The following is a 23,648-nucleotide window of genomic DNA, read 5'->3' as shown; positions in this document are numbered from 1 at the left end:
CACTTGTCATTGAAGTCTTCTACAAAGCAGCCCTTTGCATTAAATCTGACTTACAACCCTTATTCTACCATCTAACCGACTGACACCAAGTTCTTTGTAATAGATGGCACATGTAATACATCTGAAAGACTCTTTGTCTTACCATCATGCAAGGACAATGAAAATTTTCTAATGTGTGAAATTGGGTGGCATGAATCATCACCCGTCTGCACATAACCTGCATTTTGCAAATCCTGCATCTCTCCAAACCATTCTGCATGGCTGGTCATATGATTGGATGCACTTGAATCAACATACAAAACATCATCATGTGTTTCCTTTCCTGTAACAGCATTTAGCATATGCTGCATAACAAACAGACGTTCATTTTTATCTTCATTCTATCGTGAAGACGATGCATAGTTTCCTTACTGCAACTTACCACTACGGATATCATCTTTCTTAGCATAACATTGGGTTGCAATATGACCTGTTTTGCCACAGCAGTGGCACACAATACCAGAGTTGTTAGAACCTCTATTCTGCCATCCACCTCTTTCTCTAAAGCTCCCCCTGCCTCTAAAGCTACCACGACCTCCTGAAACCTACATATCGCCAAATTGCTGATTCAATCTGTTTTGTTGGTTGTCACTACCACGTCCTGTACCACAACCTCTTGAAGAGAACCTGCCACGTCCCCTTCCTGAATTGGAGTAGAAAGCTTGGACCTGTTCACCACTTTTTTCAGATGTCTCACTCTGCATGTTGATCTCTTCAGTGATCATAAGGGAGCAACTCATCGAAATCTGAAAATGGCTTTCTAACATATATGAAAGTTATAAAAGACTTCCAAGCCTTTTCATTGTTAAGTCCACCCAAGGTAGACGACACCAAATCATCATCATCGGGCATTGCATCAATCGCTGCCAAGGCATCTGCAATGCTCCTTACCTTTAGTGGATACTCATTGATAGACATCTTCCCTTTCTTCAATGTATTCAACTCTTGCTTGAGTTGAATCTTTCGTGCCTTTAACATTCTTTCAAGTATGTTCCAAGCTGCATATGAATTCTCTGCATTTCTAATGTGTCCCATCATATTATTGTCAATTACTGCAGACAACCAATACATGACCTTCTTGTCTTTTGCATTCCATTCCTTCAGTGCCTTTGTCTCTTATGCAGTTGGAGAATCACTCACCTCCGGCTCCTTTTCTTCACCTGAAATAAACTCGTAGAGGCCTTTTCCAATAAGGAAGTTCGTGACACGAAACTTCCATGAAGGGTAGTTGTTCTTGTCGAGCTTCTCAATGATGGGGCTTCCACTGTTCTCTGCCATTATCACAAAATTAATACCAACAACAAGCAATTCTTCTGCAACCCTCGACCTGTAGTGCACAACAATATATCATACAGCCTTTTTCACTATCTGCTCAACAATACATGCAATCTACAACCAGTTTGTAGATAAACCTTGTGTGTACTCGCTGGTAAACACCTTTGAACTTACAGATTTGAAATTTGTAACGTGTGTACCCACTTTCGGTCAATACAGTCGAAGTCACAGTGTACCCTGAAACTGTTGTCCGCAACCTTGTGGCTCTAAAACGGGGCCTGAAACGGCCTCAGATGCCCAAAATAACTATAGGAACAAAATGGCGCTCTTCGTGCACACCAAATCTCACTGCAATCTGAGATTTTTTCTCGACGCTGCTTCCGGTGCCTCCACAAGCACTATCCAAGAGAGAGAATGGAAGAATGGGAGAGCTTCTTACCCGTGGCTTGCTTGCTCGAACCTTGCTTCTTCTCTTTCGCTTCAGCCTTCAAAATCAGCCTCTCTCAGTGGCATGGCTTTGATACCATGTCAAGAATTGCGTGGTGGGGGGACTTGCTCAAGTTGCTACGCCGAACACACACAGAATGCACAAGGAGAAGCTCACTCAAGAGATAAGAAGAGAGATGGAGGCCAAAACGTTTTCTTGTTGGTTTCTTCTTCTTCTTCCACACACTTTACAATGTACAAAAAGTATAGATAAGATACAACATAAAGGAAAGTGGCCTACTAAGTCAAACAATGCATAACCAACTACACTAGTCGACTGACGCTATAACTATGCCAGTTGTAAATAGGTATAACAACCTGAATATAATAAGTAATGAGTCAGTGGTCATGTGAGAGTTATAATGACCACCGACGTGCTAAGTGTAGACGTGTAGACCCATCTAGCCAGGTGGTCCATCATCAATGTGCGCATGTGTTGAGCTTGTCATCTCAACAACCCATTATGGGACTGATGTCTGTGGATGCTTTTGGGTTCGACTATAGTATGGCATATGTTTGGGCTTGAATCGACTTGCATTTGAGAATTTTGTGGAGCAGTTTGCATTTGGTCGGCTTATTACTTATGCATATTGGATACTATTTGGCCCTTAATGGCCCGATTATGGATCTTGGATTTACTTTGATGTAGACATGTATTGAGCAGAGTTGCTTCATTGTCTTGGCAGAGTTTTATTGAGCTTTGTATGCTCATTGGTGCTTGGATTTATTGCGCGTTATTTTGGTTGATTAGTGGACTTTATAGTGCTTGAGATTAGATGCAATTATGGCTTTCTTGCTCCTATGTTGTCTAGCTTCTATGCTAGTTGAGCTACTATTGCCCGTCCATGTTAGAGAGCATATGCTATGTATGCTTACCCGTCTATGCACATGGTCTACTGTTGTATACCTTACAGAGCCACTTGTATGGATGATGTTGTACATGTATTTGGACTTTTCCTAGAGCTTGACTCTTGCAGGATTTTTTGCCTCTTGCTGGTCTTGACTTGACATGGCTTTTCCCAGATGGCACTATGTATTGCAGAGCTATGCTTATGCGTATGGTTACGGGTTGATTTCATGGATGAATATTGTATGCTCTTATGACATATTTATTATGCTTTATCGTACTGTGGTTGGTTATGTCATGCAATTGGCTACGACTCTTCTTCACGTGGGAGCTTTTGCATCCTTGGTTGATGCCTTTATGTCCTCCTGTCCGTTGAGGTTCCATGAGTCTTTCCAGCATGCTTCTACCACTGATGTACTTGCACATGATTGCCTTTATGAGTAAGTTCCCTCCATTGGGAAAGCCCTCGACTCCTTGAGCCTCGTGGATGCTATGGATAGCCCTATTCATGATGACTTGGATTCCTTGTCTTCTTCTACAGGTTCTTCACTTACAGATGTTGTATGCTTCCATTGTGGAAAGCTTGGGCATGTTAAAAGAAAATGTTTTAGACAGATTAGAGAGCAGCAGAGACAGAGACGGACTCGACATGAGCAGAGAGTCAGCGATGCAGTAGGTGTTACCACTCTTTCTAGTGGTGGGTACATGTAGTTACTCATGATGATGCAATTGAGCATGTCCTCATGTAATCTAGTTTCCCTATAGGTTACTTGCTCAATGATCAGGCCTATCTCTTTGATTGGTTGTTGGATTCTTCAGCCTCTTGTCATGTTACCCCTCATAGAGCATGGTTCTCTTCTTATAGGGAGGTTGACAGATATATTGATTTGGGCCTTGAGCGGACTTATGCTATTGTTGGTACATGGGACATACATCTAGCTTTGCCTAATGGGACTTCTCTTATGCTTAGGGATGTTCTATATGTTCCTGCTCAATAAGATCTTGATTTCTGTCAGTCAGTTGCATGATGCAGGTTACTCTGTTTCTCTTCAAGATAGGTCATGGAAGATCTATCGTGGTTGCTTGGTTTTTGCCAGAGGTTCTAGAGTTGGTTCTCATTACCTAGTGCATGTCTCTCATGTGGGAGATTCTATGGTTGCAGTTATTTGGATACCACATTCATTGTTATGGCATTATCGCCTAGGCTATATGCACCATAGAGAGATGGAGATCTTGTCTCATTCAAACTTATTGCTACCTCCTATGTCACATGCAGATCTTGATGCTTGCCCTGATTGTTATTATGGTCCTTACAGAGCCCCTTTGGCTCATGGTGATCGTGAGAGGCATTATTCTCTAGATCTTGTTCATCGTGTAGTTTATGGACCTATGCCTACCCAATCACTTGGTGGAGCTTCACATTTTGTGACCTTAGTGGATCATGCTACCCATCATGTTTGGGCTTTTCCCTTGGTACAAATTGAGGATGCCATAGTTATGCTTGACAGGTTTATGGATTCTGTTGGTTGCATGCCTAGGTGCTTGCAGATGGATTATGAGAGTCATGCTATCTCTCCCAGCTTTCAATCCTATTGTCAACAGTCTGGCATTGATTTCCTATGCCCACGGTATTATGGAATTGCTCATGGCATGTGCCTGACTCTACAGGTAAAGGTTGCTTCTATGCTTACCACAGCTGGGTTATCTTATGGCTTTTGGGCTGAGGCTCTTATGATGGCATTCTACTTACTTAATAGGACGCCGTGTCTGACTTTGGATGGTATTACACCGCACGAGGCATGGAATGGCATGAGGCCCTCATATGATTACTTGAGGATGTTTGGTTTGCCAGGATTTTGTATGTATGCTAGATATGCCTATGTCACACAGATGTATCCTCCTTGGTTATGGAGATGTTGACTTTCAGGCTTAAAGGTTATGAGATTTGGATGCCCAACAAGTTATACACAGCCGTCGTCTTGTCTTTTATGAGACACACATAGCTCTCAAGCCTCTTGATGCACGTTCAATGCGCTTTATGGTTGATGCTACAGCCATATGTTAGTCTTCCGCTTCACTGAGGCCACATACTCTCTTGAGACCCCATCTACTGACATGTGTCTGGGATGTTGCCCCTTCTTCTATGATTGGCTTTGGAGAGTCTATGTGCTCTCAGCTGTCTCCTATGCACCACGCTGATGCTATGCGCTACTCTAATGCTTATGCATTACAGCCTTGCACTCATGAGTTGTGCTTGCTTTATGAGAAGCATTCTTGGATTGCTCCACTGTACGGAGTTGCGGGATCGCTTATCTCCTAGATGTCATAGACTCAGGGATGCTTGACTCTTCTTTCACAGAGGTTCTCGCTTATTGCACAGCTCGCGTTCCGATTGGGCGTTGGGTGAGATGCCATGATTCCTCACATTGTCTCTTTTCTTTTTTCTTTGTTTTTTCACTCCCTGGTCCATTGGCCTTTTAGTGGGAGGTTGTTGGGGTAAAAGGCCCTTGGGCCTGCCCGTGTACAGTGACCACAAATATTCTTTATTCATATATATGAGATAGTGCAATAAGGTTGTCATATCATTCTTGACAGCACCTACATTGTGTATGCTCTTCTCTCCCGCATCTTCCTCTTCTCCTTCTCCACTGCCATTGCATCCCCTTCAAAAACAAGGGGGAGCGATTCATGTCGACCCCTCTACCCATAGGATATAATTTTGACTTTGATCCCCTAAAACGACTTTGATTTGGATCTAAGACAACATGCTAGATAGTCAAGTATTTGACCCTTTCCTAATTACATTGTGTGAAAAACTCTTGGCTCACCAAGTTTGCCCATAAGTAGGACTAGTCCCTTCTTGGGTTTTACCATCCCATTTTGCTCGAAGGTGTGTTTTAATTATCTACTTATCCTAACATGTTTATATTTGATATGCAAAGATAGCTTCATTAATTGACAATTAAACATTGGTTCCTTTCAAGTAATTGATTAGACATAGAGACAATGGCAAACAATCATTTGAAAGTAGTTACAAAAAAATGTATTTATCCTATATACAATACCATCCTCGCAATATTCTACCCCTTAATTTGATACTTGTGTCTAAATCTCATGGCACATGATCCACCGATTTGGTCTTATCTATCATCAAGGCCTTCTAGGAAGTCCATCCTAAGCTCATAGGATTTAGGCTACCTCGATAGACCCAATGAATTTACAACTACAGTCCCCATGGCACCCTTGTCACCTTCTAATTTAACATCCTCCCTATGGAGAGACCTCTTGCAATTGGGACCAGTCCTAGCCTCCAAGTGTAATCAAACCAGCTCCTTGGTGAAGGGCTCCACCACTAATCTTGGGGGAGGTTTAGTGTGTAACCATAAATTTATCCATGAGGATATAATAAGTTTTGATGCAAATACACAACCAAGGCAATAAACCTATCATCAATAGTTAGGAAAACGTCTATTTTCCATAATTTCAACCAAACAATCACTTTGACTACTCCATAAGAGTCAAGCCGATTTATCTTTGGATAAGAAAACTATATCTTTTCCAAAATAATCAACCTTAGATAAATTTTACAAACCAAAACAATATCCTTGAACTTCTCAAAGAAGGTACAATCTACAATAACTTATTATCCAATTATATAAAGTGATACATGCCACTCTTCTTAGGTCACAACTTAAAATAATACATCACTAGTATTTTTGTTACATCACAAGCTTTTCCACAATTGATTCAATGCTTTATGATACACACACTGTGCATAACATTATTATAGCCTTGCAAGGTATCTACCCTTACATTAAACTTTATCTTACAAGGCAATCAAACTACACCTCTTCTCGAGAGTGCAACATTTCCACCATGAGCTTAATATCTTGGGTCTTTAAGGCCTTACTCTTACAAGTATACTTACGAGTGGTGGTTTTAGATTAAATTGGACCTTGAGTAGGTTAATCCTAAGTACAAAAGTAACCCTTTGTTTCTTTGTATTCCTAAACCCATGAAACCTCCTATACTATCAATGATTGATCCTTCTCCATCATTACTATGCAAGTGTATTTTGACTTACATATCTTTATGAGTCTTATACTTCATCTTAATAGAACCGAACCCATTAATGACTTGATCAGAAGAAGAAATGATCAGTCCTTTTCCTTGTAAGCATGGTGGATCAGATGTCGCTTTACTTGATGGAGTAGTTAGGTTTGAGGTATCACCATGCTATCCTTGAGCTTCTTATCTTGATAGTACTTCCAAAGACTCCAAAGCATATATACATTACTTGCTTTTTTAATCTTTCTTGTAAGACCTGCTTTCTTCTCACTTTCTCTCTCCATATATCCTCTTCCTCTCTCTATTTCTCTGTGTGTCTCTCTCTCTCTCTCTCTCTCTCTATATATATATATATATATATATATATATATATATATATATCCCTATCTTCTTTGTCTCTCTCTATCTCTTTCTCTCTCACTCCCTATCCACACACACACACACACACACACACACACACACACACACACACACACACACACACACACACACACACACACACACACACACACACACACACACACACACACACACACACACACACACACACACACACACACACACACACACACACACACACACACACACACACACACACACACACACACACACACACACACACACACACACACACACACACATTTTCTTTCCTTCTTCTATTCCTCTATTTCTCTTCTCCTCTATCTTCTCCTTCTCTTCTTCTCTTCCCTTATTTCCTCTCCTTTTCTCCATATTCCTTCCTTCCCTCCCTCTCTTTGCTATCCTCCTTTACTTCTATTACCCTCTCCCTCTCTCAATCTCTTAGTCCATATTCTTTCTCTCTTTTTTAGAAGTAGTTTGCTAGATTGGGGCTAAAGACCATCGGGATAAAGCCCAATTACTAAGGTTGAAATAGCATTTGTAAAGGCTTATTATTCCTTTAATCTCCATCATTCACTTGGCCATGTTTTTAATGACTATGGCATGCATGGTGACGAGTTCTATTGATATGTGCTGGTAGGGGAGTTGAGTGGTAATGAGGGGCTTTGATACCATTGAGCAGTGGTATTGAGGAGCATATGATGATTATGACATGTGTTTGATTGTGATGATCACAAGGTAGAGAGGTGGCAGCTTCATATGATTGCCACAACTGATTTGTGCAGTTGATCTTCTGTTCTTTTTTGTTTTTAGCTTTTTTTTTCTTTTTAACTTTAAATACCTCATCCCAAGCCCCCATTCTTGCATGAGAATCGGGTTAGAGTTGAGACATTACATCCTCTCCCCCTTAGAGGAATCGAGATATCCTCATCCCAAAGCTAGAGAGTAAGTTGGATTGTAGGACTTGTGGGTTAGGACCCACCATGGCTTTGATACACTACTCTAATTTTGCACAAGCATCTAATCTCTAAGATAACTTAATGAAATTATTTTTATTGCAATATTTTATAACTCACCTATTATTGCAATGGTAGGGGATCACTATAAGTATGGGGCTTATTACATTTTATGATATATCTCTAGGACTTCTAATCATCTTCAAAGATTTTAGTGGGCTCTTGATGTTTATCATTATCTGATTCCTAAGGGAAGCCAAATGGTAAACTTGTGTGACTCACTTTGTTGCCAATTCATCCTCTTTTTGATCCAACTAAGGGCAATCATCTTGGATATATCCTAGCTCATTGCATAGGAAGAAACATCGATGATTAGGGCATCTCTTTCATATATGCGCGCTATCTCACCACACTTATGGCACTTTCTTCCTTGGTTTTGTGAGTCATCATAGTCTTCTAGTATTTGCTAGGAAGTAGTTATCTTCAAGAAGTTGATCTCCATTATGCTCGATGAAAGCTTTGGCTTGTATAAGAGCACCTTGCAAGTCACCTAGCCTTAGAGACTCTAGCCTGAGTGTCCAAGGGTTGATTCAATCCATTGTAGAATTTGGCCACCTATTGAATAATATCCATAGGCGGTGTATGTTTTTGAAGTGCCACAAATCGAGAATAATAAACCTCCAAACTTAGCCCTAGCTAGTGCAAGGAGAAGAACTCATCCGGATATCTTGGTGGTATAAAAGAAAGGTAGCAAGTATCTATATCTTATAGCTGTGTCTTAGGACCACCTTAATATCCTCCCAAGTCACAAGGGTCTCAATAGTAGCATTGTCTCAGCATTGATGCTTCCACCATAAGCATGCCCTATCTACCAACTTCAGCTTGGTAATCATAGCCTTATTAGTTGTGCTTATTCCTATCATATCCAAATAGTCCTCAAGGAATTCGATCGAAACTTTAGCATTAGTCTCATTATTGGATCCTTTTCCCATGTGCTTAGGTAGCTTGATTTGTTTCAAGAAGGATTTCTTTTCTTGAAACTTAACATCCATGTCTATAGAATATGCCTAGTAATCAAGATCATATCATTTAGGTTGTTCCCTTAGGATAGCTTTTACTCTTTTACTCCTGAACTTTTAAGTCAAAATATTGAGGAAACACAAGCATAGAATATTACTAACTTTTTCATTTTGTAACTTGGCTCTGATACCTTGTATAACATGCTTGATTGAGGATCCCTCATTGACAAGATTTAGTGGCCCATTATCCTAAGCGATTCTATCTAGCACTCAGAACAACATGGGTTTTGTCACCTAGGCTCTCTCAAGTCAACTTTGCAAGAGAAGGTTCCAGTCATAACCCTTAAGGATTGACCTAAAATCGATGAGGCTCTAATTTGATGCTAAGTTTACCAATCAATTTCGGTCCTTGAGCCACTACATTTGCAAGTCAAATAAACTCAAAGAAAATCAATGGGGCACTTGGTTCATAGTAAGTGAGAAACAAGGGAGAGTGATTCATGTCACCCCCTCTACCTATAGGATAAAGTCACCCCCTCTACCCGTAGGATAAAGTCTCGACTCCAGTTGCCCTAAAACAACATTGATTGGGATCTAATATGACATGCTAGGCAATAAAGTACTCGGCTCTTTTCTAATTGCATCGCCTTGAAGGAAAACTCTCAGCTCATTGAGCCTATCCTAACATATTTATGTTTAATATGCAAAGGTAGCTTCATTAATTAACCATTAAACACCAATTTCTTTCATGTAATTTATTATCGAAAAGACAAAGATAATGTCAAACAATCCTTTGAAAGTAGTTGTAAAACAACGTATTTATCCTACACCTTCTCCAATATGCAATGCCCCTTTGGAATTGTACCCCTTAATTTGGGACTCTCTGCACAAATCTCATGGCACACAATCTACTAATCCACTCTTATCTAGCATCAAAGCCTTCCAAGAAGTCCATCCTAGGCTCATAGGGGTTAGTGGTCCTCAATAGACCCAAGGGATTTACGACCACATCACCTTGGCACCCTTGTCACCTCCTAACTTAATGTGCTCCCTATGGAGAGATCTCTTGAATCTGGGACCGCCGGTCATAACCTCCATCATAGTGTAACTAGCCCTAGAGTTTAATTTTAGAAAAAAAAACTATTTTTTTAAAACAACCCAAATTTTTACCCCCCTTTCCCAATCGTCTCTCTCTATCCCTCCTCTTCTTCCTTCTCTCTCTCTCTCTCTCTCTCTCTCTCTCTCTCTCTCTCTCTCTCTCTCTCTCTCTCTCTCTCTCTCTCTCTCTCTCTCTCTCTCTCTCTCTCTCTCTCTCTCTCTCTCTCTCTCTCTCTCTCTCTCTCTCTCTCGCTCTCTCTTTGTGTTCTCCCTCTCCCCCCTCCTCCCACCAACTCCCTCTCCCCCATCCTTCCTTCCCCCTCTTCCTTCTCTCCTCCTTATTCCCTCCCCTACTGCCTTTTTTCCCTCCCCTACTACCTTTCCTCCTCCTCCTCCTCCTTTTCCTCCTCCCCCTCTCTCTCAAGGTCCTCCTCCTCTCACCTTTGCCATCCAACGTAGCACCTTCTCCCCCCGCCTTTTCCTTCGCCTCTCCACCCCTCTTCCTCCTCCTCCCCACTTGCGTCTTCCCCCACTCGCCTGTCCCTCTTCCTCCCTGCTCACAAATCCTCCCCCGTCCCCCCCCACTACTCCTACCCGCCCACCCATCCCCATCTTCCCCACCCATTCTACGTCGTCCCCCTTGCCTATACCCTACCCATTTTAATCCCCCCCCGCTCACATCTTGCCCATTTCTCCCCCCCACTACTATCGGCCTGCCCATCCCCACCCTCCCACCAGTTTTATCCCCTTCCCCCCAATTTTAGCCCTCCCACTCATTTTACCCCCTCACCCCAAATTTACTCCCCCCCCCCCCCCCCCCCCATCCTTTTTGAAGCCCCCGTTCACCCCTGTTTCCTTCCACCCCCAACACCCCACCATAAAATTTTATACTCGGGTTCCCCCTACTGCGTTTCGGGTTCCCTCACCGTGTAAACGCCCATCTATTAGCCCCTATCATGCACCGGGTGGTGTGCTCATGATTTTTTTAATTGTTTGCATGTGGGCGCATGTGTGCTTGATCACGTTCATGCGTATGTGTATTGTAAGCCCTCATTCACGCGTGAGGATGTGCATCCCATGTTTTGCCCGTGCCTGCCACAGAGTTTCCATTCACATGTAGCCGCCATTGGATACCGCGTTGTCGCGATCTTGATTATTTTAATCCTCCACACTTTAAAAATGAAAAAATAATTTAAAAAATCAATAAAATATAAAAATCCAACAAATTCTAAAAAAAGCTCCTTCATGATTATAAACATCCACAAATACATTTAAAACACATTTAAAAATATTTATTTGCATTACAAATAACTTATAAATTGAGAAAATACTTGGAAAATTTGTAAAAAATAAAAAACATGGATGTTAAATTTCTAAAAATTAATTATTATTTTTTTCAATTTTTCAATATTTGTGTAGCCATTTGGTTATTCAAATTTTTTTTATTTTTTTAAAAAGCAAGAAAAGCAAACAACAAACCCAATGGAAAGCAAATCATAAAACATGTTAATTAAAATGTTTCAAGTCTTGTTCACATCAAATGTGGCATTACATCTAAAAATCAAATTTTGAATATGATCCAATACACAACTTAAAAAATTATAAGGATTCAAACACCACACAAAAAAAGACCAAAATTTCAAAAAAAAATATGAGGAAAAAAAAAACCCCGACACATGATCACCCAAGTGACAAACCCTTCCTTGTCTTCCTTTTTTTTTTCTTTTTTTACCATGGTATTAGTATTAGTTTCTTCATACCTTACAGGAGGTTGACTATCACTTAGTCGACATGTTGTTTTCATATGTAGATTTTTCCATTCTACGACTTGTTTGGAAGTGGGATTTTGCACATCAAACCTTGTGGGTGTCCATATGCCGCTAGGTTCTTTTTCTTTTTCCCTCCTTCACAAGCATAGTAACACACTCATAATTGTAACTAAAAATCAATTGACCATTATATCCACAAAGTAAATAAAATGCAACTCAAACTTTTAATTAAAAAGAGCCGCCCATTAATTTATAAAAGGAACCCACCATTGCCCTTATACATAGCATCATAACCCTCTTGATTTTGTAAATTAAAATCTATCCATAGTGCATGCGCACATGTGCTATACACATATTTAATTTATAAATAATAATAAACCCCTCGAAGTCACGCATGTGTGCCCTTTGTGCCACACAAAATCTAAAATTTTTAAAAAATTTTGTATTTGTAAAGACCTCTAGTTTAGTCTAGTCAAGTTAGTCTAGGTAGGGATTATGATGTGAATATGACTTATCATGTATTAATGGGATAATTTAATAATAAACTATGATTAATTTATCATCTAATAAAAATAAATTGTGTAGTTTTCACTCACCCACTTCACCACACCATAGATATACACCATCCGCTTATTACATGGATTGGGGATTTTTGGTCAGAGACATCAGTCTTGTCCATTTGTATTTATTTTGATGATCCAAGTTTATGGTTCAATCTTGATTTTTAGATTGTGTTTGGAATATGGTATGTGTGGCATTTTATTTTCTTTTGAGTGGCTGAATACGAGGTTTTCGGGTGTTTGTATGTCTATATAGCATGAAGCTTTTGGTCATATATGTACGCAGATCATGTCAAATTTTTTGTAGGATGTGGACTGTTTAGGGAGGCCTTAGTCTAGTCTAGTCAATTTTTTGTTTTGTTTTTTTTCTATTATCTATCTTAGTGGTGGTATATGTGGGTTTTACAAGAATACTTTTCCATTTTTCTAGTTTTGTGTGTGTGTGGGTGATCAAGTTTGTTCTAAATTGCATCTTCTTCCACACCCCCACTTGTGATTCAGCATGTATCATTACCAATCCATGATTACTCTCCTTTTAGATGTCGATTATATTCGCAAGGTTGGTCTTCATCTCTTTGTGGCTGTGAAATTTCCTCAAGTGGATGGGAAGATCTATTATTCTTTTCTGAAGACTTACAAGAAGCTTTCAAGTCGTCGATTCTATTTATCCCCTGCTAAGTGGAGGCCTTGTTCATGCCTTTTGTAGCTTCATTTGTGCCTAGTGGTAATCATTTACTATCCACTACAAAGATTCTCGTCTTGTTGCAAAAGGAGACATCTACTCCTTTTTTGTAGAGGATAAGATTATCACCAATTCAGGAGTATTAGTGGCACGTATTTTGTCTTCCTTATGGAAGCAGTTATGCCAATTCCTCTAGCATCGATTTATGTCGAGCAAGCCTGCATCCAAGTGTTTGTCCTGAGAATTATTCACTACATTTGTTAGAATCGTAGAGGGGTTATGCTTGATTGGACAACCTTTTTGTTGGCTAAAATGGATCAAGATTTTCATTTTGTCATGAAGTGTCAACTCAGTACTGTTTCCTATGGGATTTTTCTACAGAATTAGTCGAATATCCAACCATTGTGATCCCAAGTGTTGAACCATATTGCTAACAATCCCTTGTTCATTGAGGATTTCTTTTTAGCTTTTGATTTTTTATGTTCCATCTACCCATATGATCCTTATGATATCCTATCTTATTCTCTAATTTCTTATCAATTACCCTTGTATATTGCCATCCTCACTTCTAATCTAGATAGTATCCCTCTATTATGTTTTATCAAATTCTAGTTTTTACTAATTGCCCATTTATTCCTGACCCTATATCTTCGTCTACTCCTATTGCATCTACTCCTCTTGTCCCATCTATTCCCTCAATTTTTCCAGCAGAATCCCTTCAAAAATTTTTACTTTATTTTCCTTCTTTCCCATCATCATTATCCCTTCAAATATCTTCAGTTTATGATGTATCTTACCCACCTCTTTACTATTCCCCTCTTATTTGCTTATCATCTCCATTTGACTATATTAGTCTTCCTCCACAATTAGTGATTGATACTTCTTGGTATAACAATAATATCATTCGTCTACGATAGTGTACATTGAATTATTCTTGACAGGACCAATGCTTAATTGGCCTATCATTCTTGGTTCCTGGGACACTTTTACACAATGTTATATTTTTTATATTTAATTTGCTCTAATGCTCATTCTAAGAATACCTCGGTATACTTGGCGCCTCATTTTTGTTGGTATCTTGCTTTTATGCATTAGTAGTCTTATCTGAACACTTGGAAGAGTATTCCAAACCTAACAATAAATCCTAAAATGAGGATGTGATTATTGCTCTGATGGATATCATATATTATTTTGCACAAGCTTTTCCTATTAGGTTTATTGTCCTATTGGAAAGGATATGTTGTTTGTAGTTTTTCTAGAATGTGGCTTTACATTTTATGGATGAGAATAAGAGTTTAGAATGCCTCAAGTTGAGTATGAAGTTCAAGAAAAAATATATTCATCATACATAACCAATGGATACTCTCTTTGTTGTAGTGATCTTTTTAATAAAAATCTTTCTCTTTGCTCTCCATATTTTAGGAGCATGTGTCATTTAGACTACATTGTCTTGTTTCTGTGTGAGTTTTGTATGTATTCTATGATGTACATGTGGGTTTTATCATTCTTGCATAGAGTTGAAGATTAAGATGGAGTTGATTCATGGTGATTCGTGATTCTATCTAACAGATGGATGCTTATTGCAAAAACAACCTCCTATATCCTTTAAAAGTTTATCATCATTTTCTATTTCTAAGATGTGTTAATGGATAAAGGTATTTTCCTTTTATTAGTGTAGGTTATAAGTTGGGTCGTGCTTGAATGGTGTTTCCTGAAGTTACTGTGGAAGATCAAGCTGAGCTATGTTCTAAAATTTTATTCTCTTTTTCTAAGGTTGCAAGGACGCTCCTTGATTAAATGTGGGGATGTGACTATGTTTTTAATTATTTTTTGTTGGATTTTTGGGTGATTTTTGTGTGATTTACATGATAATTGATCTTTGTGGAAGTGTTTAAGAGAGTTTTGGATAAGATTCAATAGGTTTGAGAAGCTCGTGATGTTTTTCAATGGAGATATGATGTGCTAAAAGGATCTTTGAGTGTCTAAAGATTCTAATTGGTTTTGTTGAGCTTCTGTTTTGTTTTGTTTTGTTTCTGTATGAGAGGTTGGAAGGATGATTGATGAAGTTTGAGAGTATTTGGAAGCTTATTGAATGATTATTGATGGTTTTGAATGGTTTTAGTTGAGCTAAATGCTTTTTGATAACTTTGTATTGATCGTGTATAGAGCCTCTGTCTCTGTTCTATTTTTGTTCTGTATACCTCTGTAAGTGTTCTATGATATGAATGTGTAGCTTGGAAAAGTTTTCTAATCTTGAAAATATATAAATAAAAGTTTAAAATAGCTCAAAGAAGTGGAAGAAGTAGCTACTAAAGACTCAAGTGAAGATTGGCAGTGACACTGTTACGCTACGAAAGGACACTACAGTAGCTTTGGTGACCCTTCATATTAAACATACCTCTTGGGAGGGGTATCCACGATCAAAGAGGGGTTATAGATAATTATTCTTGATTATTCCAATGTACTCTTGAGAGAGGGTATGCGCATGAGAGATAGTGAGTGAGAAATAATCGATTTTTCATGTAAAACAATATATCTATGAGTGAGAGATCATGAGAGAGACCATGAAGACTATGAAGCTATTGAAGATAAATGCTATGTGATGATTTTCATTCAAAGTGGAGCATTCCTTTGTGTTCAACACTTTCAAAATAATCAATTATCATATGAAGCACACAAAAATCACCCAAATTTTTAACAAAAAATAGCAAAAAACACAATCATATCAACCCTCAACATATCTCCATACTTTATCAAGGAGCGTCCTCACAACCTTAGAAACACCATCCAAGCACATTCCCAGCTTATGCATCTAATAAAGAATTGCAATGAAAGGAAAATATATTTATCCATTAACACAGCTTAGAAACATAAAAGCATGACAAACTTTTAAAGGATATAAGAGGTTACTTTCTCAATAAGCATCCATCCATCAGATAGAATCATGAATTACCATCAATCAACTTATCAATAAGCTCCATCTTCATCTTCAACTCTATGCAAGAAGGATAAAACGCCACATATACATCATAGAACATATACATAACTCACATAGACACAAGACAATGTAGTCTAAATGGCACATGCTCCCAAAACATGGAGAGCAAAGAGAAATATTTTTATTAAAAAGATCACTATAACCAAGAGAGTATCCACAAGCTACGTAGAATGAAGATATTTTTTCTTGAACTTCATACTCAGCTTGAGACGTTCTAGACTCTTATTCTCATCCACAAAATGTAAAGGCACATTCTCGAGAAAGTGTAAACAACACATCCTTTCCAACAAGATAATAAACCTAGTAGGAAAAGCTTGTGCAAAATAATATAGGACATCCATCTGAGCAATAGTAACATCCTCATTAGGATTAGTTGTCAAGTTTGGAATACTCTTCCAAGTATTCAGATGAGATTGCTAATGCATAAAAGTAAGATACCAAGAAAAATGAGATGTCAAGTGTACCGAGGTATCCTCAGAATGAGCATGTGCTCTAGCAAATTGAAGATAAGAAGTAGAACATTGTGCAAAAGTGTCCTAGGAAGAACCAAGAATCATAGGCCAATTAAAGATTGGTCTTGTCAAAGAATCATTCAATATCCACTACCGTCGACGAAGGATATCACTGTCATATCTAGAAGTATCCATCACTGATTGTGGAGGAAGATTAATATAGTCAAATGGAGATGGTAAGGAAATAAGAGGAGAGCAATGAAGAGGTGGGTAAGATAAATCATAAAATGAAGATATTTGAAGGGATAATGATGATGGGAAAGAAGGGACAGAAAGTAAAATTTACTGGAGGGATTTCGTTGGAATAATTGAGGAAATAGATGGGACAATAGGAGTAGGTATAATATGATAGGCAAAGATATAGAGTCGGCAATAAATGGGCAAGTAGTAAAAACTGGAATTTTAATGGAAACTGTAGGGTTAAAAAATAAGAGAGGGATATTATCATATTTGAAGTGAGGATGGCAATATAAAAGGGTAATTGATAAGAAATTAGGGAATAAGATATAATATCATGAGGATCATATGGATAGATGGAACATCGAAAATCAAAAGCTGAAAAGAGATCCTCAATGAATAAGGGATTGCTAACAGTATGGTTCAACACTTGGGATCACAATGGCTCGATATCTGACTTATGAAAGACACTCCGTAGACGATGAGGATCCAAAACATCATCCTCCAAAGGAGGATGCCAAGCATATCCTTTACACCACAATGTTTACTGATATAATTCTTCAAGCCATTAACCAAAGTCATTTCAGCAAAATGTGCATACATGACTCTGCAAAATCACATATTCTACATAAAGATTTATGTCCTCCTCATTAGGGATGTGCAAATATCCTTGAAGATACATACAATGTAATAATTGGGCCTCATGAGAGAATAACTCATCAAAAAATCTATCAAACACTACTTTTAGTAAATCTGCAAACCACATATTCTGCCACCCATCCTCTAGAGGTTCTAAGTCCACATTACTCAAGGAAATTTACAATCCAGAGCACTAGTGATGATACTTAACCCACAAGGATGACGCAGGTAACACCAATTTAGCATAGTGGACAAAATTTTCCTAAACACAATTCATATGTTGCTGAAGGTGCTCTATCTTGGTAGAGAACCCATCACATAGTTTAGCTTTTTGCTGCAATTGATTTGGTTCTTCCTTAGAAGACAACAAAGAAGACATCACCCATGTTGGAGAAGGAACAGAGAGAGTAGCAACTTTTTGGTTAAGTTCTTCAATAAACTTGGTCTACGACTCTATAGTTTCTTGGAAATGTTGCAACAATTGGCCCTCACATATCCCAAGTTTAGGAGATGATTCTATCATTTCCTTAAGAGCTACATTTTCTCCTTAATCATTTGTTTATGGATGTCTCTCAAATCAGCCTTTTTAGAAACTAAATTCTTCAGAGCCTTACTAAGTTGACCAGTTAAAGAGTTGACTTTGTCTTGCAATGAGGGATACACTCCTGTATAGATTTTCTGAAGATAGGAGGTCATTGAGGTCTCTAAAGTAGACTAAACACTAGAGAAAGCATAGATCCAGAAAGCACTATTTGCAAGGAAGGAGGAATCTACGGATCCAGTTGTCCTTCCCATTGTGTTGTAAAGAGATTGGTACAAGACATGAACGATGGAAGAGAGGGAATCTATACCACAGGGGTTGGAATAGGGAGAGGATGAGAAGGACCCTATGTACGGTGCTTCTTTCAAATTATTCTAATAGGGGGTGCACTTACTAAATCTGAATTGGCTTCCATAGAAGGAGAAGAAATAGAATGAGAAGACTACTACAAAAGTGGAATAGGATCAAGCACAGGAATGCCACGTAGGGGAGGTGCCAATTAAATGATCTTCTGTAGAAAAATCCAATAGGAAACAGTACTGTGTTGAACCTTCACGACACGCAAAAAATGTTGATCCATTTTAGCCAACAAAAAGGTTTTCCAATTATGCTTATCCCCCTCCAAGATTTTGACTTCAATTGGCATAACTACTTCCATAAGGGAGAGGAAATATATGCCACTAATTCTCCTAAACTGGTGATAATCTTATACACCGCCAAAGGAGTAGAGGTCTTCTTCTACAACAAGGCAAGGATCTCTGCAGTGGATAATAAATGATTAACACTAGGCACAGGAAAAGCTACAAAAGGCAGGAACAAGGTCTTGTTGACAGTAGCATGGGATAAACAAAACTGACAGCCATAAACCAAGCCCGAAAACTTCTTATAAGTCTCGAGAAAAGAGTAATATAGCTTCACATCCACTAGAGGGAATTTTGGAGCCACAAAGAGATGAAGACCAACCTTGCAAATACAATCAGCATTTAAAAGGAGAGAGTGATCATGGATTGATAATGGTACATATTGAATCACAAGTAGGGGTATGGAAGAAGATACCATTTAGAAGACCACATTTGATCACCCACACATATATAAAAACTGGAAAAATGGGAAAGTATTTCTACAAAACCCACATATACCACCTAAGACAGATAACAAGGAAAAAACAACAACAAACTAACTAGACTAGACCAGACCTTCCCCAAGCAATCCACATCTTATGAAAATTTTGACATGACCTACACACATGAGATCAAAAACTTCATGATATGTAGACATACAAGCACCTGAAAACCTTGTAATCAAGCACTCAAAGGAAATAAAATGCCACACATATCGTATCCTAGAGACAATCTAGAAATCACGACTGAACCATAGACTACGATCATTAAAATAAATACAAACGGACAAGACCGATGTCTCTGACCAAGAAACCCCAATCCCCGTAGCATATGGCATATACATATGGTGTGGCAAAGTGGGTGGGTGAAAACTACATGACTCATTTTTATTAGATGATAAATTAATCACAGTTCATTATTAAATTATTTCATTAATGCATGGTGAGTCATGTTGACATCCCAACCCCTACTTAAACTAACTTGACTAGACTAGACTGGATTAGGGGTCTCTACAAATGCAATTCATTTTTTAAAAACTAGATTATCTATAGCACAAAGCGCATGTATGCGTGACTTCAGGGAGTTTATTATGTTTTACAAATTAAATGTGTGTATGTGTGCGTGCAACAGCAGGGTTTCTTTTATAAATTAATGGTTAGTTCTTTTTAATTAAAAATTTATGAGGTGTATTATATTTGTTTTGTGGATGCAATAGTTAGTTGGTTTTTAGTTACAATTATATGTGTGTTACTATGCTTGTGAAGGAGGGGGAAAAAAAAAAGAACCTGGTAGTGTGTGGACACCCATAAGGTCTAATGCACAAAATTCCACTTCCAAACAAGCCGTAGAATAGAAAAATCTACATACGAAAACAACAGGTCGACTATATAAGATATAAAGAAACCTATATTAATACCATGGTTTTAAAAAAAACAAGGGAGACAATGAAGGGTTTGTCACTTGGGTGATCATGTGTTCGGTGTTTTTTTCCTCATGTTTTTTTAATTGGTATTTTTATTTTATTTTTATTTTTATTTTTATTTTATGTGGTGTTTGAATCCTTAGAATAATTGAAGTTTGTGTATTAGGCTGTGTTTAAAATTTGATTTTTGGATCCCATGTCACATTTGATGTGAATGGGACTTGAAATATTTTGATCGATCTATTTTATGATTTGTTTTTTATTAAGTTTGTTGTTTATTTTATTTTTTAATAAATAAATAAATTTAAGTAACCAAATAACTACACAAACATTGAAAATGTAAAAAAGAATTTTCTATGAATTTTAAGAAATTTAACAATCATGTTTTTAAATTTTCATAAATTTTCAAGCAGTTTCTCAATTTTAAGTTATTTTTAATGCAAATAAATATTTTCCAATACGTTTTTAAATTTTTATGTATTTATGCTATTCATAATCATGAAGATTTTTTTTTTGAATTTCATGAATTTTTAAAGGAAATTTTCTCACTTTTTCAATATTTTATGGAATTTTCAATTTTAACTAATTTTTTATATATTTTTTAAGTGTGGAGGATTTAAAAAATCAAGATCAAGATAGTAGGGTACCTAGTGGTAGCTGCGTGAATGGTAGCTGTGTGGCACAAGTGAAACAAGACGCCCGTCATCGTGCATCAACAAAGGAGAAGAGAAGGAAGGGGGGAAAGGAAGGAGGGGAGAGAGAGAGAGAGAGAGAGAGAGAGAGAGAGAGAGAGAGATTGTAATAATTTTATTAAAAAAAGAAAGTCTACCCCCTCGTTCCGCGCACCAATGTGGGCATGGGGTAAAAAAATTTGCTTTGATTGGAATGGTCGAGAGCAAGGGGGAACCCAAGGGTGCCAAATGGGACATGATGAATGCCTAGAACACCTTTCAAGGCAAAAACCCGGCATGCGGGGATGAAAAATAAAAATTTGGACAAAAATCAATTTAGAAGGATTCGGGCATTGGATGAAGATGCCATAAAAAGAAAACTTGGGTTCGGGCTCAGACAATAGCAAAGAGAGGGGTTCACATGGAAAAAGATGAAAACCCAACCACTAAAATTCACATGAAAATTAATTTTGCAAAATTTAATAATCAAAACAAAGTGTGGAAAAAAGAAAATTATCCATAATGAGGAGTCATAATAGGGTTGCATGGAAAAAATGGAAAAAAACAAACAAAAATTAATAACAAAAATTTGGAAAGTCGGAATGGAAAACAACAAGAAGGAAAATTGGGTAGACAAATTGGAGAGGACTATCAAGTTGAAACATAGGTCCAATGGCAAATGGGGTGGTTCGTATGGAAAAATGTAAAAACACACCCAAAAATCCAAACACAAATTAATTCCAAACAATCCACAAGTCGGAACAAGGAGCAACAGAAAGGAAATATATTCGAGGAATGGTGAAAACATGGCTATCAAGATAAAATGTGATTTGAGTGGAAGAAAGGCATGTTCAAATGGAAAAAGAGGCAAGCATGCGTAAGGAAACACAATTGAAAACCAATAATAAAAAATCAGATGGTCAGAATAAGGGGGCGAAAATAAGAAAAAGATGTTCGGGAGGAATAATAGCTCAAGACTATCCAAATAGAATGCCATTTCAACGAGAAAGAGTATGCTCACATGGAAAAAACAAAGAAATTGCATGAAAATAAACTCAACAATACGCAAAAATAAATAACGGCCAATGCATGCATAAAAAAGGACTGTAAAAACAAAAAGTGTCCAAGAAAAGGGAAGAATCATGGCTATCATATCAAATTGCAGTTTCGGTGCAAAAAGGGGCACGTTCACATGGAAACATGTCCTAATCACGTAAATCACTCAAGAACTGTGGCTTAGAACTGAGGGCCATAAAAAGGAAAAGTGGCTAGTTCAAAGGAACAAACAAGAGCATAAGATCAGATTGTTATTTCAGGAAATGTAGGGCACATCTATGTAGAGGATAAGAAAGATGATAAAACAATCAAAAAAAGGGCCAAAAAATACCGCGGAGGGTTTGGGCAGTAAGGTGAAGGAAAATCAACCTATTGTTGGTACCATTCCACATCCAAATGATCTATATCCCACTCCACTTCTTGACCTAACTATTTTTTAGAAGAGAGAACCTTCTAAAATTAGAGACATATCAACCCTATGAATAATTCTAGGCCTTAATTCAATCAAAAGAATGACTCTAGGCATGAAGAGGACACTAGAGTTTAAGATGATGAACATGGGAGTGATTCCATTTATAAGTCCTATACTCAGCCCACTATTATACCAAGAAGAGTGGATATGAACCTTGAAGATAGACATGATGCAAGAAGACTTGTGCATGATCAAGTACTGAGAGAGCACCAATCACTTGAAAGACCCTCAAATCATGGCATTGCTCAATCCTCTCCTCAATGGTTTGGTAGCAATCACAATGGGCAACCCTATGACAAGCAAAATTCGTGGATCAAAGTGATGCCAGAAGGCATATTCCATGGTGGATTCCGTGAGATTTTGTGGTGGATTCCGTAAAACTATATTTATTTGCCGGGGCTCGTACACAAAGTGGATTCTTTGTGCAAAAAGTTGACGAGGAGGCATATTTAGTTGCCGGGGCTCGTACACAAAGTGGATTCTTTGTGCAAGTGGGTGATTCCATAGTGGGTGTTTCTGCAAAATACATATTTAAATTAATGGACGTTTATGAGTTTAGAGTGCGCACTCGTATTAAATTAAGGTTAGGATAGAGTTCCAACCTATTTATTTATTTTGTAGTTGAAGATTGATAGGTATTCACTTTTGTCGGTTTAATTTTATTATTTTCTAACAATTATGAATGCTTCAGTTGATGTGTAGAGCAGGTGACGATGACGTTGAGAAGCACTGGACAATAGCGTGTATTCAAGTTACTTAAAAGAAATTGTCATTTTTTATGGGGGTGCGTCTTATCATTAAAGGCATGGCACATATATTTATTTAGGCACGCTTACTTATTGAAGTGTTTGACATATATCTATTATTTTAAATGTGCATAGGCACAGGATTTAAATATTCATTATTGGACATTGTATTTGGGCATTGTGCGACTCTTGGACCGCCCAACTGCTTTATTCTTTATTTGGACAAAAGCAAATACAAAAGCTAAAGCATGCTAATTGTAAATTTGGACTATTTTTAAGCTTTGGGATGAATTAATTTATAAATACATGCTTCGTGGAGCACTCACACAAGGCATGGGGGGAGATTATATCCAACTGGTCTTTTTGCCTTGTATCATGCAAGTCTATTATCTTGATTTTTGAGCTTAAAGTAGAGTTCTTTGATCTTGGGGACCTTTCGACGCTCGCTACATACACATACAACATTCGATTTGCACACCACAAAGAGTCTTAGAAACAACAATCATGTGGAAAGCATCTTACAATATTAGGGAGTATAAATAGAAAATCAACAGGTGACAATTCTTCACCTATGGAATGGAAAGAATGGATCAATAAACTTGAAATGTACTTTACACTCTACCTTAAGAGCATT

General features: G+C 37.9%; 1 protein-coding gene across 1 annotated transcript in view; it reads left to right on the top strand.

Annotated features, from left to right (window-relative positions):
* LOC148029664 (non-structural maintenance of chromosomes element 4 homolog A-like) overlaps positions 1-23,083 on the top strand; it is a 132,899-nt gene extending 109,816 nt beyond the window's left edge. The window contains exon 8 of the mRNA XM_087685931.1: positions 22,960-23,083. Coding sequence (XP_087542057.1) covers positions 22,960-22,970 — 11 coding nt within the window. The 3' untranslated portion in view covers positions 22,971-23,083. The remainder of the gene's footprint in view (positions 1-22,959) is intronic.
* The last annotated feature ends 565 nt before the right edge of the window (positions 23,084-23,648 follow it).

Source organism: Lygodium microphyllum, chromosome 10, assembly GCF_053477565.2.
Source record: "Lygodium microphyllum isolate KBCC chromosome 10, Lygodium_microphyllum_v1.1.10, whole genome shotgun sequence".
Classification (NCBI taxonomy): domain Eukaryota; kingdom Viridiplantae; phylum Streptophyta; class Polypodiopsida; order Schizaeales; family Lygodiaceae; genus Lygodium; species Lygodium microphyllum.
Note: the sequence above shows the minus strand (reverse complement) of the source record. Positions and strands in the feature narration are given on the sequence as shown.